At 43.6% G+C, this 19,673-nt stretch overlaps 1 protein-coding gene across 4 annotated transcripts in view; it reads left to right on the forward strand.

Annotated features, from left to right (window-relative positions):
- Positions 1–7,695, forward strand: part of net1 (neuroepithelial cell transforming 1) — a 30,306-nt gene extending 22,611 nt beyond the window's left edge. For 3 of the 4 annotated variants that reach the window (XM_034578355.1, XM_034578356.1, XM_034578358.1), the window contains 8 exons: positions 3,433–3,540; positions 3,662–3,826; positions 4,309–4,371; positions 4,607–4,780; positions 4,890–5,147; positions 5,243–5,413; positions 5,628–5,814; positions 5,923–7,695. In XM_034578355.1, the coding sequence (XP_034434246.1) occupies positions 3,433–3,540; positions 3,662–3,826; positions 4,309–4,371; positions 4,607–4,780; positions 4,890–5,147; positions 5,243–5,413; positions 5,628–5,814; positions 5,923–6,365 (1,569 nt within the window). In that variant the 3' untranslated portion in view covers positions 6,366–7,695. Of the gene's footprint in view, positions 1–330; positions 656–3,432; positions 3,541–3,661; positions 3,827–4,308; positions 4,372–4,606; positions 4,781–4,889; positions 5,148–5,242; positions 5,414–5,627; positions 5,815–5,922 lie in introns of those variants that run through there. The other variant, XM_034578359.1, reaches the window with a different exon arrangement.
- Positions 7,696–19,673: the final 11,978 nt, after the last annotated feature.

A 19,673-nucleotide genomic window follows, 5' to 3' on the forward strand; every position in this document is an offset into this window, starting at 1 on the left:
CATAAAGAACTCACTAATTCTTTGGCTGGCTTTACTGCAGGTAAGTTTCCTGAAGAAAAACCTGTATTATGTTAGACAAGGTTCAGTTCTTTTGCGACTTTCCCTGGACCAGAGTTTGTTGTGTCAACTCTGTATTACTGAACTTTACCTGTGATCTTAGTACGTCTCACTACTCTTTTCACTGAGTGGCTGGATCAGACACAGCGTACAGGCAGCTTGTGCTCACTTCCAAGCAAAACCCATGCAGTCCCGCCTCATGTACAGCCCCAGGGGCTGAGCGGAGGCTCCTCCCTGTCTGACTTTCTGGTATAAAGCCCTCTCCCCCTCAGTAGACCTCAGACCAAAGTTTAGAAAGTGTGTGTGTATGTGTGTGTGAGGGGAGCTTCATCCCCTGAGGAAAGAAGAAAACGACGAATAGGAGAAAAGCTTATTTATTTATTTAAGGGTTTTTTTTCCCGCTCACACAACCCTTGATTTTCATCACCTTTTTTCTCTAATGTGGATTACTTGGAGCTGACCCCGCTAGGATTAAGAAAAGGATATTGTGTTTTTACTAAAAGCTATGGTGGCTTACGATGAACTGGGTAGCTTGGTGCCTATCAAACGGACTCTGCAAGTGATAGACTACCTGAACCAAGCCAACAAAGACTTAGAGGTGAGTTCCGCAAAAAACGCACATGATTGTGGTGGTAGTGGCTGGTACTTCCACTTTGCTGAGCTGCTACCGGTGTCTCAGCAGAAACTGTTTGACTGGAGTTCATTTAGGTGAAGTCCTATCTTTGTGTCATGTGTCAGAATGTGAGTAAATCAGTGCCTAACCTTGTTTTTATCTTAGTTGGGTGTGCTATGTGTGCTCTTAACTGGCCTGTGCCTGTGAGATGAGACTTTGAACTTTGTTCTTAGGCACTTAAAACTCTGCGTGAGATACTACCTAATCTGGAAAAGTTAATCATTGGATCACATTGTACCTGAAGGAAGCTGTAAACAATAAACCGCGTCCGACCCAGCAGGCTGCTCAGCCTTGGTGCAATACGCAGAGATCAGGTTGTCTGCAGACTTAAAGTTTCGCAAAGAGCAAAGCCACGGGGTGAATTCTCAGTCAACAACCTTGCTTCCATTTAACATGGTCCCGTCTAGAAATACTTTGCTTTTGACCTCTGACTCTGAAGTTAGAGGTCTTTGATGTGAATTCAGCTCAGCGGCCTGAGAGCATTCCTTCGGCTATTAAAGGGACCCAGGTGTTGAAACCCAGGTGCGGCCTCTGTACTGAGAGTACTCACTTCAGCTGCTGCCTTCCCCTTTTGAGATCCGCATGCTTCCCTTTCGGAAGACAATTTGGGATGCTGTGGCTTCATTGACAGAAAACCACACGATGAAGGGGAAGTGTGTGGTCATTGCATGAAATAAGTCTTGTTTTCACAGAAATTGCACAATTGAGACACTTTTTAGCCTTGTGCAAGGTTTTTTCTTTCTTTCCGTGTGCTGACCTCAACTCTATCATTTACGGTCAGGCTGTTCTGTTCTTAGCTCAAGCTGTGCTTTAATCACAGGGACACATCTGGGGGGTTAAGCTCATAGCATACATTAGGTTACATCAAAGAGAAAGCACAGGATGATGTTTATGAAGTTGCTATCTTAGATGAAGAGTTAATCTAAGTGCATTTCTAGAGGGTCATTGTTCCACTGATAAAAGTAACCCAAAGCAGAAGCACAAACCCTGGCTCCATCTGCTTTCTTTTTTTTAAGTTTGCTAGACGCACTGCAATTCCTGGGTCAAACTGCCAGGAATAGCAACTTTCCCTGTCTGCACTGTTTCACTTTACAACTGATTCACAATGAGAGGGTTTAGTGGCCTTTTGTTATTCTGGGGCCAGTCTCAAACAGACAGGAAGCGCATAATGGCCAACACACTTTTCCAATATTGACTTTAGGACCCCTCACCCTCCTCCAACTTTTGATTTTTTTTTTTACTTGTTTTCTTTGTCTACAGATATTAAAAGGTCATAGACTAGAGGCAGGCAAATCTGATTTCCACAGACAAGCCGAAAAATTCTGGTCTTCCATGTATGTCAGTCAAAGCTGTCTTTTTGATGGCCCCTGCCACTAGAGGGCTTGCTGTGCTCTCGAGGGGTGTCTGGCTGTTCCTATCTGATCTAATGTGGAGACCCGGACCAGGCCACAGCACACTGTGACTCAACCGCAGCCTCAGCAGCACTAAGGCAATGCCAGAATTAAGTGTATCTGTTCCACAGCTGTGTCTGCAGGGCCCGGAGCCTCAATGACTGCTCTGTTTCCCAGATTCGCTGAGCCAAGGCAAAATCTCATTTGGCCTGAGTCAGGAGAAGCAAGCAACTGCTGGAGTGCTGCACTCAATTTCAAAGAGCAGTGCTTCATTAGTGTATAGTTTGTGAAAAAGTAAACTGTTCTGTGGGGAGTGCAAACTTTGGTAATGCCAATTATGGTTGTGGCTGTCTCATCCTGTCATGTCTTTGAAGAGGCTCAGTGGGCCAGCATCATTACCTCAGATCTGCAGCTCTTTGATTCCTGTGGTCTGTTGTTGTTGGCACGAGGCCAAGTACTTCTCGCCTTTCTCCCGAGCTCAGGGCTGGCTGAGGGGAGGAGTGGGGGGTCACCTGGCCCAGGTGTAGTGCTGCTCTCACGCAAAGCTCTGTGAAGAGCTTGTCTCGACTTGCAACTATCAACACCGCCGTGCACCCCCTGCAACGCCACACTATGTAAACACTTGAGAAAGGACAGATTCTCTGTCTGCTGCTGCCCCCCCCAACCTCACACGGCTGGTCTGTTTTACTGAACAGCTCTGACAACACTGCCATTCTCTCACATATCACTTTATCTTCCTGGGAAATGTAGTTAAAGAGTTAGAGCAATCACTAGGCATTTATCTTACACTGTTTGAATGATGGAAAAGCTCCATTCTCAAGTGGGACTGTAGCTCTATCTGTAAGACCAGATAGTAGCAGTGTGTGCGTGTGTGGGGGGGTTGTTCAACAGCTGAGAGCTGGGTCTCGTGCATTCCTAGCATTCCACCAGACCCCCTTCCCCTCTAGATCAGCAGTCAGTGAGGGTCTTTGTGCTCAGTGGGCTGGTCTGGCTCAAGACACTTCACATGATGGAGCCAACAGCTGCTGGAGCTGCTTCCTCCGACTCAGTGTCTTTGTCTGTCTGCTGGTCCGCCAGTCTGTCTGGTTGCTGCTCAACCTCCACCCTAAGAGCGTGTAAAGTCAATTATCATTATTAATGACTTGATGTGCTCTGTCACAAGGAAGTCACAAGAGAGCGAATGGGCTTACTGCTGAGGCATCGGGGGAAATTTCACACTAAGCATTACTAAACAATTCTTTTCTTTCATTGACGCAAGCTACGATAAAATGCCTGACTAATCTCTCCTTCCATTTTCTCTTGCTTCTGCAGGAACCCAGCAACAAGCGTGTCCGACCTCTCGGCAGGGTGACGTCGCTAGCCAACCTCATCTCTCCGGGGAAGAATGGGGCCGTCCGGCGCTTCGGCCAAACCATCCAGGTAATTCACCATGACCCTGTGCCTACGGACACCCCTTTGCTGTTTTATGTGTCGTGCCAAACAACATGGTTTCCAATTGCAACGTGCCTGACATCTGGGACACCCTCTTTTCCATCTGCAGGCCTCATTCCGAGGCGATGGCAAGTCGCCGGGTGTGCCCCAGAAGCCTTGCAGCAAGGCAGCGGCCCCCACACCGCCTAAGAGGAGGAACAGCACGCTGTGGTCGGAGACACTAGACGTCCACCAGAAGGGAACTTTGTCCACAAAAGAAATCAAGCGGCAGGAGGTGAGAATCAGCTCAAATACAGTTAATTACAGTGGAAATGGTAGAACGTGGTTAGGAAACCAACGGGAAAAGTGTATTTGTAGCCAGGCAAGTATGGTAAGTCAGAAATCCAGACAGCAGTAAAATACTACCTAGTTTATAAACTGGTTTCACAAATCCCTGTAGTATTTGTGTCAAATAGTCTAAATGGGGTCAAAAGCAGTCCAGGGACCATTTCCCAGTCTATTTCCCAGTCCCCAGCCACTCCACCCCCCATTTGTCCTGCACATGCCAGATATCTTAGCCAACTGTCAGACTTTACACAGTTTTGTACACAGTGAGCAAGGAGAGGTAGAGAGCAGCCTGAGATTCAAAGTTGACCCCAGTCATTTGGCACCACTGCAGTTTTAGATTTAGTCTAATCACTGTCTCTAGCAATCATCTAACATCTTGATTCATGTGTTTTGCTAATAAGGTGTCTTTCTTATCCTCCTCTTCCTTAGGCTATATTTGAGCTGTCTCGTGGTGAACAGGACCTGATTGAGGACCTCCAGCTCGCACGCAAGGTTTGTACTTTTCAACCTCCGAGGCATAGGGAGTACATATAAAGCAAGCAGATTAAATCAAAGTCTGGCAGGCCTTCCACACAGTCAAGCCAGGAACTATAAAAAGACAAGACTTATTCCTCTGTCTTTCTGTTGTACCCTTAAAGCTCTTCACTGAGCTATTCATAGCATCCACCGCCTCTTGGCCTGCTGGGATATTGTTATTTGACAATTTTGGTTCTGCTCCCACCAACAGGCGTACCATGACCCAATGCTGAAGCTCTCCATTATGTCTGAGGAGGAGCTCACTCACATCTTCGGCAACCTAGATGCCTACATCCCACTGCATGAGGACCTGCTGTCCCAGCTCTCCAAAGCAACGGGCCCAGACGGAACTGTGGGCCAGATCGGACAGATTGTCATTAGCTGGGTAAGTGTTTTTTCACTGAGTCATTGGTAACTCTATGATTCTGTTGATATTATGGTTTTCAAATAAAGCCAGCATTTAGTTAACGTTCCCCCCCCACTTTCCTCTGCAGCTGCCCAGGCTAAACGCCTACAAAGACTACTGCAGCAACCAGCTGGCAGCCAAGGCGCTGCTGGACCAGAAGAAGCAGGACAGACGAGTGCAGGACTTCCTGCAGCGTTGCCTTGAGTCGCCCTTCAGCAGGAAGCTGGACCTGTGGAGCTTCCTGGACATTCCACGCTCCCGCCTGGTCAAGTACCCACTGCTGCTCAAAGAGATACTGAGACACACTCCACCAGAGCATCCAGATGTTGGCAGTCTCGAGGAAGCCGTAAGTAAACATCAAAAAAGGAACCAATGTTATCTTTTGACTGTTTCTCCTAAAATGTGTTGCAAGTTAATCATTTGATTCCTCTTTGTTCTCAGATCACAATCATTCAGGGCGTTCTATTTGACATCAACATGAAGAAAGGAGAGTCTGAGTGCCAGTACTACATCGACAAGCTGGAATATCTGGACGACAGACAGAAGGATCCTCGCATCGAGCACTGCAAGAGCCTGCTGTGTCATGGGGAGCTACGCAACAAGAGCGGCACGGTGAGCAAATCAAACACATACTTCCCTCTCGACAAGACATTGCCCGTTATAAAGTAGTCAGGCTGTAACTGGCTGCTCTGCTGACGCCCCAACCATCTTTGATCTAACCATGCAAGCATAAGCTTTGATAATATCTTCCAACTGTGCTTGTGGTTTTGTGAAATATCACTGTTCTGGTTTTGATATTTATTCTGTTTCTTGTCGGTCCTCCCAGAAGCTGCACGTGTTCCTGTTTACTGAGCTGCTGATTCTCACCCGACCCGTCACCAGGAATGAGCGCCAGTGTTTCCAGGTTTACAGACAACCAATCCCAGTGCAGGACCTGGTGCTGGAGGACCTGCAGGACGGAGACGTCAGAATGGGCGGCTCCTTCAGAGGCGCTTTCAGCAACGCAGACAAAGGTAAGGCTTGTGTCCAACCTTGAAGTATTTGTGGCTGTTACTGTAGCTTTTTCTCTCCTGTCAAAAATATCAAATAACTAATTTCATATTTTTCCATTTCTTTAACAGCCAAGAACATTTTCAGAGTGCGCTCTCAAGACCCGAGCCAGGCGCAGTCCCACACGCTGCAAGTCAACGACATCTTCCACAAGCAGCAGTGGCTCAACTGCCTCCGCAGCGCCATCTCCGTCCACCGGCCCGTCAACGAGCCCACCACACCCAGCCCGCCCATGAGTGCGGCCCGCTCCAGGCGCCGCCCCTCCTCCGTTTCGGCCATCGTCCACATGGAGGAAGCAGACGAGAACTGCCTGCAGCCGACTTCTCAGTCAGCCCCCAGCTCGCCATGCAACAGCACAACGCCCAGCCCCACCATGGCATCCCCTTCATCCTGCTCCTCCTCTTCATCCTCGACGTCTTCGTTGTCCCCACTTTCCTCGTCCACGTCACTCAAAACCAAAAAGGACAAGAAGTCTCTGTGTTCTTTAGGGAAGAGAAAAGAGACCATGGTTTAAACTCCAGTTGGCAGGAGACAATGGACTCCTGGGCGGACATTTACTTTTCTGTACATATCTGTTAAATAACAGCGCAGAGAAGCGTGGGACTTGTATTTATGTGAGTGTGTGTGTGTATTATTACAACAGTGTTCTGTGTTACTGTCCTCTTTGGCAGCTATTTACCTCACCCCTGCTTCCAAGTGCGTCCCACAGAGACACAGTATTCTGAGACGTGCATGAATTCCAACAGCTTTAATAAGGGAAGCACAACAAGAAGCAAGCAAACATTTCACACATGAATCTGTGTGTCATGAGTGGGTTTCTTGAAGATAGAGGTGGAGCATCAAATCCTGTTTACTATTAATTTGATATTTAAACATTATTTTAGACCGTGTTTGGGGAGTTAATGAAAGTTTTACATTTTTATATTCTAAAATTAATTATAGTATTATTTTTTTTTTTAGATATCATAAAGCAGCACTGTTTTAGCTTTTAGGTGAAGTTATTTGAAAAATTTGAGCATGTTCATGAGGCAAGAACAGAAGAGAATCCCCAAATAGAAGAGATGTACTACACAAAGCTACAACTTTCTCTGTAAAAGTCTGATTTTTTTTTTTAGATTAACGAGAGGATCTTATTTTTTATACATTCCTTAAATGACAGATGTTTGGACCCAAACACTTTTTATTTTTTCATATACTGTAGTCAGAGGCATTAACTTAAATCCCTAACATATGAGATTTCATTTTCTCACTGTTGGAACAAAGACGACACTATGATTAACATAATAATCATCAGATGTTGACATCATGTCAGAGATGAGAGGAGGAGTTATCGAATTCAATTTTTGAACTGAGCCATGTTGGTTTTTTTAAGAAAAAGCTGACTTTTCAGAATGAAACTTTTCAGTGTAGCATCTTGCATGGAGCTGTGGTTGTGGGCACCGCTCACACCTGTTGAGGCAGCAATGATGTCTGAACCTGTCGTGAGGGACGGGACGGGTAAACGTGTAAAGGACTTGCCAAAGAAAGTAGAAGAATGTTGACTGAAGGCTGAAGAGATGAAGTAAAGACGAGATGGATAAAGTTATGTTTAGTAAGAAGAAAGATCTGTAAGAGCAAGATGTTTCAATCCAGTGATATCTTGCTCTGAGATGGATGATAGAAGGTAAAACTTGAGTGGAAAAAGTAAGTAGGGGAAGAGAGATGGAAAAAGAAGGTTTTCGTATGTGCACAAGATGTTGTCAATGAGATGGAACAAAAAGAAAGAAAGAAAGAAGGCAATTTGCTTGCCTCAAACTGTATTTAATAAAAGAACAATAAAAGTCTGTGTAAGATTTGCATCTGAACCTTTGCTTTCGTGTCTTCTTCGCTCTGACTTCACCTTTTGAGAAATGCAAACCCCCGAGTGAAGGCTAAAAGGAGATACCCATTGATGTATGACTGCCTAACTCTTAACTAAACAGTCATAGGCGCCAGGAGAAACATTTGCAATGTAAGAATTAGTCAGGATTAGCTTTTTTTTTTATCAAACAGTGACATCCCTGCCTGGTCCCTCCAGGATTATAATAACTTATTGTTGATAAAATGTCTATTGGAGGAAAGGCCTCATGATTTCCATTAGGAAAGACTTGACACATGGTTCACAAGAGCCCGTGAAACATTTGAACAAACAGATCTGAGCTGAAAGAGGTTCACACTTCACACTGGACTGTAGTTTGGAGATGATGCAAGATGGATAAAGTGATTACCAGACAGAAAGTTTACTGACAGAGGCTCTTTTCAGCGAGCGAGCAGTTTAAAATCAACACATTAAGTATTTTGTCATAGTGCAGCAGATTTTCTTTCTCTTTAATTTGTCTGCTGGGCAGAACCCAGCTCCAATCTTATTAAGTGTGTTAGGCTGAGAGCATTCTCCAAACATTGGCTCATGCTCCCCACACAGTCAGGCAACTTTAATAGAAGTTGAACTTGTACCAGGGTTACATATAAAGAAATGAATGTATCACAGCCTGTGACGCACATCAGACACCAGCGAGTGTGAACAGTGGATACAACTTCTTACCATCGAAGCCACTGTACTTTACATCCTCTAATGGCAGTTAGAGTTGTAATTTTTGCTCCAACCTCGTCAACGCCTTTAAACTTTTACGATAATGTTTTTTTCAGGAGAGTCCAAGTAAATCCCTGTTTATTACAACTTTGTGGTTATTATAACGTTACGCTCACTGTTGCTGAGATCTGGGAACACGCTGACTCGGCCACAACAAAGTCACGTAGGACACCAATCACAAGCAGTCAGACAATCAGACTGGTTGTAGAGTGGTTCCTTAAACCGCTTTATTTGGAGGTGAATCTCGAAGCTAGCGCAGCAGAACTGTGGGTAATAATCTATCAAGGCTAGTAAAGTATTGGCTGACTCTTAAATTTGGAAAACCTCACAATCAGAGGCTCTTACGATGAGTTCTACTCCCAATGGAGGCGGCTGATGGACTTTTGGAATATCCCTCCAAATGATGTGTCGCCGTAGTGCCTGCGCCTTGCCTTTTTTCTTGTGTTTGTTTATTAATTAATTTTGACCATTATTCTCATTATTTCCCTTCATTAGTATTCTTATTGGCTGTGATCCAGTCTGAAGGGGGAAGTGGGTACAGATTGCCCCCTTGTTAAACTGGAGATAGAAATGCTGTCTCTTTACTTGTATGGTGTCATACCATTCTGCCTAAATAAAATATTGAATCCTCAAAATACAGCAAGGAAATACTGTAGGTTGACAGGAGCAGGCCAGCTAACAGTTTAACTTGATTAACCACCATTTTTGGACAGTATACATGCCACAATACAATATGATAGGTCAAAGATGAACCATGATGTTGGTCTGTAAACTGACCGACGTGCTCAATGTTTAAGTAAAAACTTTTACATCTTTGTGGCCTGTTCTAAAAAAGTTAGACTGCCTCGGCTGTTCGTCGTTCCTCTGACTTCTCATTTCTCTCCATTACTCTTCTTCTCAGTGATTTCGCTGCGTTCCCACATCTCAGCCATTAACCGAGTGCAGACAACGTTATTTTTATTGAAAAAGTGGCCAAAACCGCAAAAGTACATTCAAAGTTTGGTCCTCCTGATAGCCAAGTGGTACAGACTCATACCCTGTGATTAAGCCCCATTATCCCTTGGAAATACATCCTTACAGGATGATTCCCCGCCTCACAATCCACATCCAGGCTCTCCTCCCCATGTTTCCTGTCTGTCTCAACTGCCTCCTGCTGCTAATGAAGGCTGAACTGTTAAAACAGAGTAAGATCCAAGTTGTAGAAAAACAGAATTATCCTTGGAGTAAATCTGATTAATGGAAAAAGAAATGTTCTTTTGATCAATTTAGTTAACCAAGCAGATACATGATCTCTTTAACAGGATACTTGGACAAAATGGCACCATGAGAACAATTTAGAAAAACATTCACATAAATCTCCAAACATTGTTTTTGAATGAGATGTTTGAATGTGAGTAGGCAGCGTTTCCAGACAAAGATCCTCTTGTAAATTCATTCAAGGCCTCGGTGCATAACCAGAAAATCCAGTTTGTCTGAGAGCTGTGCAGACGGAACACTGAGGATTACACATCTAGATGACCGGCTCTGATATCTGCCAGGAACAGCAGAGAGCAGTTCACTGAGGTAAACAGGAAGTTCACTGAGGATGACTTCAAGACAGAAACCTATGAATCTTTGTATTTGTATCCAGTGAACTTGTATAAAGCAGACCGAGGACTTCTTGTTCCAATATTCAAGATACCAGGCCATAGACAGGGTCAATCCTAATGGTAAGAGAAGTAATGATCCCTGCATATACACAGTATCACCATTATCTAAAAAGATGTCAAATGACTGAACGAGGTATTTCCTTGAAACACTGGCAAAAAGCCTTTTTTCAAATGAAAAATGAAACTATAATAATAGCTTCAGTTCCTTTACAAGGTTATCAGGGTGAGTCGGGGGAAATCACTTCCCATTTATCCATTTTCAGAGATATTTCCTCACAGAGACCATCCTTCACTACCACATTGTCCTGCTTTTCACCACAATTAAACAGATATAACATTATACTTGTTTTCACCACTTACACATGTTGATCATGTTCTGTCCCACTCATTTCATTAACAAATCCGTTATTTAAAAACAACTTTAGCATGCACCAGGCGTCTGAACTCAACACCGATTGGTCTATCAATCAATCAATCAGTGTGTGGTTGTTAGGCTATGAGGCTGGTGCTTCAGAGCCTGTCAGAATACATGTCTCAAACATCAAAGCAGCATCAAAGAGATGTTTCAAGAGCAACATCCAACAACCGATTGGTTCAAGGAGAACAGGCAGAAAGATGATTGGAAGTAAGAATTTAGAAATGAGAAGAGCCATGTGTAACTTTGTACTGTCGGTTTACAAATCTGCGATTCATCCACATGCATTTGAAGTCCATGCCGATTTAAATTAAAAACCATGGCCACTGACCCTGAGGGGGCTCTGTTCTAATCTATCTTTGACTCCTTGTCCCTGAACAGGAACCATTGTGTGACTTAAATCAAACCATATGTAGCTGCTGCCACATTACAAAGCAGCTTATTTGTAGATTATGTAAGAAATGTGCAGGTTTCAACCAGCATCATGACTCTTTCTAACAGCAAACCAAGCGAGCTGAGAACCAGCCAGGACACAAACCCATCAGGAACATCCGTCCACTGGAGCTGGACGCTCTCAGCAGCTCACTTGTGCTCCTGACAGACCTGAGGGCCAGATTATTGACGGACGCAGAACGTCAGGCCTCCTGTCAGTGAGTCGTCACTGTCACATCCTTTCCCACTCATCTCCCTCCACCAAACAAATTCCACAAACTCACCCTGATGCAACTTAAGACTCTACTTGAGGATCATATCGAAAGAGGAGAAGCAGGAAGTTCCCAGACTGGTCTGACTCAGACACCCAGTCTCTCTATTACTATAACTACAAAGTGGAAGTGACACCTAACACTGGACATCAGATAACGTGACACGGTTGGTTTGGATATTCCAACTGTCAAATGAACAGTTTCATTCTCTGAAATTGGTACTAAAACGTAATTTGATGACTGTAAGTCAGATGTTGTGCCTTTTACCCATCCACCACATTCTCTCACAGATCTTTTACCCTCTTAGAACATCAATATTTAAAAACTAATATTAAAGGCAGCACTATTTCATTTTTTTATCAAAAACTGCTCAAATGACAACAATAGGAAATTAAGAAAGTATTTTGCTGTGCTGAGTAAAAATGCAGCGCAAACCACTTTTTATCTGAAAGGTCCTTTGCCCACGTCTTCAGTCCTCCTCTGTCCCCTATGAAGTTTTTAGCATCTTTCCTCTTACTGTTTTGGTTTTACGGCAACAAATTCAATGTTCTATGGCTCAGGGGGTAGAGTGGGTCGTCCTCTAACCAGAGGGTTGGTGGTTTGAATAAATATATTATATTATATAAATTATATAAAAGCAAATGGAACCAATCTCTGTGTCACAAAAGTTGCGTCTATTTTGCATTAACTTTGTATGTAGTCTCATTCACTTAGTGTTTGGTGTGAACACAGCATAAAGCTCCTCTCCAGATTGGGAAAATGGCGACAAAAACGTGAACATGCATGAACTCTTTTGGCAGCACCTTTAAAACTCGAGCAGAAACATGTGTCCATGATGTGTGCAGCATATCTTATGGACAACAGGACACAGCAGCCTGTCAGTGCTGGTGGACCAGTGGGCGATGAAGAAACCCACTCATGGCTCGTGCATGGTGAAAAGGTCAACACAGCCCCACACAGAGTGGGGATAGTATAACACAGAGTTTGTCTGTGAGATTACCATGCAGACACGCACAGCCTTTTATTACTGCCCGGTGAGATGCTGCTGGGAGGCACTGGAAACTCCCCGGATATGAGAGTTGTAGATCAGTTCACCAAATCCACACCCACAACCAATAACACATTAAGCACACGACTCAATCCGAGCAGCGTAGCGCTCGCAGGCAGCCTCAGGGGGCTGCAGGTCAAACAGGTTCACAGAGCTGCTCCGTCAAAACCTGGACTCCATGTTTGTGTGTCAAAATACCCTCTGGTCTGCTCGTCCTGACAGAGCGGCAGCATGTCCAGTCCTCACACTTCCGAGAGGGGCTGTCAGCTCAATGTGTTTCTTTATCCCTCTGATAAATATCGCCCTGTCTCGGGGGATCCTCTTTGCCTCAGGAGATGACATGTGAGGGTGGGAAAGGACAAAACCTTGAACAACAATTAATGGTTCACTCAAACATTCACCTGATTCACAAGGATGATGGACGTGTTTCCCTGCAGGGACGTTTTACACAAAACAAGAGCAGGGCTGAAAGCGGCGTGTCACGGTGACTATTTATTCTCTCCACTTGTTGCCTCTTTTATGAAGAGTGTTTTCAGTTTGATTATGACCTCCTTGTGTTTCTTATCTATCCCTGTGTTTATGTTTGTATTTGACCTGTACCTGTGTTTTATGGTGTCGCACTCTGTGTTTCGTTCTGTGTTTTTACGTTTTGTTTTTTTCGTTCTGTGTTTTGTTCTGTGTTTCGATTCATGTTTTCTCCCAGTTTTCTGTTTCCTGTTATATTTAAGTGTGTTTTCCATCTGGACTTCCTGTCTTTGTCCTGTTTCGCGCCCTTGTGATTGTCTGCACCAGTCCTCATGTGTTCCACCTGTGTTCAATTACTCCGGCCTTCCCTGTGTATGTAAGTCTCTGTGCTTCCCTTTGTCCTTGTCGGTTCGTCGTCATTCCTCAGCGTCATCCCCCTCTCTCCTTCACTCGTGAGTTCCCACTGTTTCCCCAGTGTGATCTATGTTTTTCAGTTTAGGCCTTTGAGATCCTGTTCTAGTTGTTTTTTCTGTTTAGTTGATTTTTTCCATTAAAGGAGCTTTTAAAAAAAAAAAACTTACATCACCCAAAGTTCACTTTTAATACTCTTTATCTCATTATTATTATATTACACTCTTATGATGCACCAAAAAAATGCGCCCTCATCAAATGGGCAGGATTATGCCACAGCCGTTCCAGAGATGAAAGTCCTGATTAGCTTTCCCATAGACTGTGTTATTGGCTGCGTTTGTTTGGTTATGTTATCATTAAATTCTCATTATAAACAATGAGCAGCTGCACTGAGGAAAATGAGTCTCAGGAGAAGTGGTTATGGAACTGTATAATTTTGAAATAGAAGTTATACTATAGTCCAAAGAGCACCGCAGGTCGACGTTGCTTTGTTGGTCAGTCTTGAATTTAACTCCATTCCTTGTTCTTATAAGAACAAAACTTTCCTCAGTGCAGCAAATGGGCCGGTCATTTATTAAACGCTAATGTCCTTCACTGCTCTTCTAATGATTATTATAGTTGGAGCTTGAATCTCTATTTTTCCAACCTCAGCATCTAAACTCGGAGTCGCCACTGCCTCCAGATAATATTTCATATCACAAACACAGAGCGGGGATTCGTTAAACTTTATACTTGCAACTTATGTAACGTGTGCCCTCCATGGGTTGCATTTTTTAACCAGGGCCCAGCGGATTGTGCTGCTCCCCAGACAGAACAACGCACATGGTTCCACTAGAAGCCAGGAGAACACACAGTGGACGTTCTGACTCTGTTATTCGCACACACTGATTTCACTGGCTCAAGCAGCAGGAGGCAATAATGCAGAACCTGACAGTGTCAAAGGAGAGGAGATGCAACATGAGCAGACTGAGCTGGACAAAACACAGCAGGATCTGAAGGGCATGCACAAAAGATGACATTTTGATTAGCAGTAGAGACACTACTGATCCATTAGAAATATGCCCGGATCACTCCCAATACCGATCTGAGGCATTTCAATAAGCCAGTGCTCCAGATGAAAGAAAACGTGAAACAAATGTCAACAAGTGTGTGTGATATTCAGCGAAATGCTACTTATCCTCCAAGATATTACTTTTTTGTTGTTCGGAGGAGGTTCAAAGTTTCTTTCATTTCCTCTTGAAGAGGCCCAGGGCTTTGCAAATATGAGACAGTGACGTCTCGCTCTGAGCTAATGGCCGTTTTACTTGGATGTCAGCGATGCCAAGCTTTCCCTGTGTTGCTGCGTTGTGAGTCTGTGGGAGTGAGTAATCGCTGCCTATGTGCTGACATTGGCTGAGGTAAGATGCAGCGGACAGCAGCTTTGCTTTAAGGTCACACGGCGTGCCAAGAGTGGTATAATAACTTACAAAAAAAAAGATAGGGATCAAACCCAGTGAGATGCATTTGCCCATATTGCAGCACTTTGAGTGAGAGCACACGCAGGTTAAATTTGGGAGGAATGCCGCTTGATTTGATTTAGTTTTCTCCCCTTTGTCACAAAAGCTATCAAACAGCAATCTGCTCCACATATCATACATTCACAAACAGATTAGGCATCGTCTAAAATAGCCGCTTGGCAGCCCCGGCGCTTGCCTCCACACACTGACTCAGCCTGTCAGGTATGAATGCCAGGAGAGAGCTTTGTTTTCATATCTGTCACCGGATTGTTTTGTGTTCTCGTCCCTGTCCAAGCCTCCAAGTGTTCAGAAAAAAAAAAAAATAATAATAGATTAGCTGAGAAAACCAGGTTTGTTTAGCCAGAGGAAACCTGAGAATGTGGGATTATCTCAGGCTGCACCGAGACCTTGTTGCTAACTAGCCCTCTTTCTCACTGCACTACAACCCATAAATGGTCCTGCAATTTTCCACATTGACATCAGGAGCCACAGGTAATTTTCCGAGTGAGACGCAATTTTTCTGTCTCCGGACTTGTTACAGTATTATTTCCATAAATATTCATTCATGGGTCTAGAGGGAATTAAAGCAACAACATTCTCAGATGAGGGTTTGAGGTTAAGAAACTCTAACATGTCTCGGGATTGGAGAGAGTACCGAGTGTGTGATCTCCCATTTTGCCGTGGGGGGGGGGGGTTCTCTTCACTAAGAGTTTGTATGAATAAATTATAAAAACATCACCATAAGCGGATTGTTGACCATGGCAAAGTTTTGCAGGGTCCGTGGGGAAAAGGAGTTTGTGCAAAATGTTTGGAGTTGGCAAACACTTCTGAGCCTGTTGTTCGGAGGGAGTCTTGGCCATCGTTCACATCAATAATATATAACATTTTACTCAACGGAGCCATAAACTTTACTTGAAAGAAGACGGGGCAAGAAACAATAGAAGTAAGGCATTTGTAAAAGTTACATTCAATCATGATCACTGTAGTTGTGTACACACGGCATTAGCTGCATTTCAGGTGAACTCACTTTCAACTTTACCTCAAATAAAATGGATGTGATCAGTGTATGGTGCCAAACTGTTTTGGCTCGTGGCCCCTTCAAACAAAGCGATGTCTACTTGTAACCACACCCCCCCCCCCCCCCTCCCTTAATACTGCATGCTTTTACCAAAGATGTCTCGCAAACCCCTGTGGGGGCCCTGACCCACAGATTGGGAACCGATGCTTCGGCTTATCGGGCGAAACTTTATGGTCTGTTTACAGCCCGTGTCAGTACTTTACCACCTGAAGTACTTGGGCTTTTGTAATGTCAGATTTTGTTCCCACATTTATTTTCATGAGCAATAGACATGAAGTAATGGTCTGTGTTTATACAGCGCTTTCCTAGTCTTGATAAGCACACACAATGCTTTATAGTACAGTTTTTGCCATTCACCCACTCACACCAACATCCATACAGTGCATCTATGTGCAGCACTTTCTCGATGAGAAGGGGCAATTTTAGGATTCGTATCTTGCCCAAGGACACTTCAGCGTAAGAGGAAGACCGCTCTACCCCCTCAGCCACAGCCGCCCGTACATAGCTAGGAAGCCACTATGCCAATGGAGGGGTGGGTGAGGTGTTTTTTGAGAACTCAAAAAACTGTTGTCCTCCTCCTGGTTACTGCTGCAGTTACTTTTTTTTCAGTTTGAAGAATCGGTCCCCCAGTTACTTCAAATGTATTGGATCTGGCTGCAACTCTGTTTACCCCTGAAGTGTTTTTTGGACTCAAACACTTCACCCACCACCTCCAACGGCATAGTGGTGAGTAGATGAGTGAACTTTCATTTTTGGGTGAACTATCCCTTTAAGGACTCAGGACAAGACTTGATCATCCCCAAAGGTGTTGAAGTGATTTTGATAGAGATGTTTATTTGTTATTGATTGATTCCACTCTCATTTCTGTTCAGTGACTATGCAGAGCAAGATCCAGAGGTGATTACCTAAACTGCAATCTATGGAGAACAGCTAGCAATGCTCTCTCATTGCGAGGCTAAGTTGTATCGCTTTCAAACATATATAGACCATGGCAATAAATAAGCATATATTCTCTACCTAAACTATTTCTGGTTTGAGGTCAAAGAGAATGACACCACACTACTCTTTAAACATGATATAATTGAATTGAATAATCAGATGACCTGATCAAACTTGGCTGAAGAACTATAATTTGAGGTTACAGTGGCAGCGTGCTGCCGCATCTTGCCAGGAACAAAACCTTGACTCATATAGTATCAAGATGAGAGCACACCTTTTCACCACAGCACCAAATCTCTTGAAAGGTTTCTCCGTCAGTCTTCACAGCATCTCAGTACTAAAACATTGCTTTGGCGAGAAGCGCGTGTCTTATAAAGTTCAAATTGTGTATGACTTCACAGCTTGATACCAATTTCATTCTTAATTTTGCATAATTCTGTTCAAAATGTAAATATAACATGTGTTTGTAAGGTTTAATTTCTTCATCACTTATTTGAGGCATAACAGCAACCCAGTAAAGCCTGTGAAAAGAAGGCCATTCCACCATAACGACGACAGGAGGAAGGGGATCTGGTGATTAAAATGCTTTTTTCTCATTTTCCAAAACAAACCTTACCATCTGTCCTGCTTTTAAAAATATGATTCCACAGACAAAACATCGAGAACTACAGGGGGGAAGCGGGAGCTGAATTTACAGATGCATACAGGAAGTCATGCCTCTCACAAGACCACAGATCCATATCTACGCACTTTGACCCCGGAGGAAGTCTGCAAGATTGTGTTTTTTTTCCTTCTTCTCCAAGCTGTGTGGTCCCCCACAATACTGAGATGTGTAACTAAAACACAATCTGACTATCATGAGCTTCAGTTAATACCGGTCCCTCTTGCTTGATGCCTAGTCCTGTGTTTGCCAGTTGTCCAAACTGGTGTTGGGAGTTCAGGGAAAGAGGATAGGGAGTTGCCTCGAACCAGAGAAATTCATATAACCCATGAGTCGTATATTGTTTGGGATACCCTGACACCTCTAGTTTTTTTTGTCTTCTTTTGCATTGGTGTGATGAAAAACAAACAAATAGAATAATTTTATTGAAATGTGTCTGAGGCACCTTTTGTCCTTTTGTTCGGACCTTTGCTGCAGCTATACAGTTTCATTTTTCTAAAGAGGGCGGTATTTGTAGAACTCTTCAGTTTCACACCTCCTCAGGCACCAGCGGTTGCCTGACATGTGATACGTGCTGTACGTCAAACTATGTACCCGGGCCCGTCGATACGAGACATCCCTGTACACTCACAATAAGGTTAACTATCAACTGTTAGCAAGACTCATCATGCTGTAAAGTTTTCACCTAGGATGTGTACAGCGTGCAAGCTAACCTAACTAGCTTCTGTCTGGAAAGTAGATGCTTATTAGCCCAATATGATAATTATAATTATATAGTTATCATTAATTACTTTTCAGTCATGTTAATTAAAAACATGCTATCGGGGTCATACCAAATGACCAGATTCTCAAAACTCACAGCTAGTTCATTACTTTGAATGTTACCCATAGTTTGAATCATATTTTACCTTCAAATGGAACTGGTTAGCTCTTTATTTTGACACAGGAACATAGTATACTCGTGTTCAAGTCACGAAAACACCACTGTTGGGCAACAGCAACATGGACACTACTATAACTTCTTATACCGTCCATGGCCTCCACCATTTCTGGAAACGCCAGGAACACCTCACGACTCTTGAATTCTGTTCAAATAAACTCTTCTCCGGAATATGGTAAACACGCCTCCTTTAGAAGGCAGCGACAACACATAGCGGCTATTACATCAAATTCTCTGCCTGAGTGACCATGGGAATCAGACTTTCCTTTTTACTAATTGTCAAAACAATCAGGAGGTTGGCAGTTCGATCCCAGTCCCCACATGCCAAAGTTCCCTTGGGCAAAAGATACTAATCCTTCATTTTTGCTTCTGTCGCATGTTAGAAGCGTCATCAACCCCCCCACTCTCTTGCTGTAAATCAAGCATGGGGGTCCCCTGCTGTGTTCACACATCGACTTCTCCTGGACTTGTATGGACATTATCCTGGAGGACCTGCAGAGTTCAGTGCATGTCTGAAAGCAGCATTAGTAGAATTAGCAAGGCTAACAACATAGAATGCATGGTTGGTTAACTGCATACTGTACTATAGTTTTCCTAGCAAATTTAATTTTGACTTCAAAAGTTGAGAAGAGAATCTTATAGTGCCATGACCATATTGGTCTTATATCCCATCAGATCAGACTGAGAACCCACAGATGCTGCTCGCTTGTAAAAACCTGGAAAAATGTTCAGGAAAATGTGTTGGAGGCCCCAGCTTCCCTCTCCTCCACCAACCCATTCCTCAGCAGCACGCAACAGTATTGTTGTTAGACTAAACAGTAGTGCAGCAGTGAACCAGGGGGACATTGTTGTGCTGTAATCCCATGTGGCTCTGGCCTCCACCGACAGTTTGTCTACTTATTGTCGTCTTTGCTCTTCTGTATAGACACGGATTTAGAACCTGCCAGCGTGACTGTTAAGGTCAGAAGCAAAACACAGCAATAACAACTCCTCGTTAATCTGTATTTGTATGAAACTTTAAATAAATGCTTCACAAACAAAAAAGACAATATGAACCATTAAGAATGAATCAAGAATCATTAAAATAGTTGTCAAAGAATATTCACTTAGAGACTATTTTAAAGGGCTTTAATGAATTTAGAGGAGTTGTCAGGGCTTAATAGTTACTACTTATGGCGTCACATTCTTTGTATGCGTAAAAAAAAGACTTGGCCAATAAAGTCTGATCCAAGTTATGATTCTTCCTCGTTTATGTGGCTCAGACACACACAGGTTGATTTCTCACTTCTGGATTCCTACATATGGTCATAAACAGCATCACACTCAGAACTGCTGCTACTCTCACCGCCAACTGTACGCACATCTGGTGGGACTGTCCTTCGGAGACATCACAAAATGTCTCTTTAAA

This window comes from Hippoglossus hippoglossus, chromosome 23 (assembly GCF_009819705.1).
Source record: "Hippoglossus hippoglossus isolate fHipHip1 chromosome 23, fHipHip1.pri, whole genome shotgun sequence".
NCBI classification, from domain to species: Eukaryota; Metazoa; Chordata; class Actinopteri; order Pleuronectiformes; family Pleuronectidae; genus Hippoglossus; species Hippoglossus hippoglossus.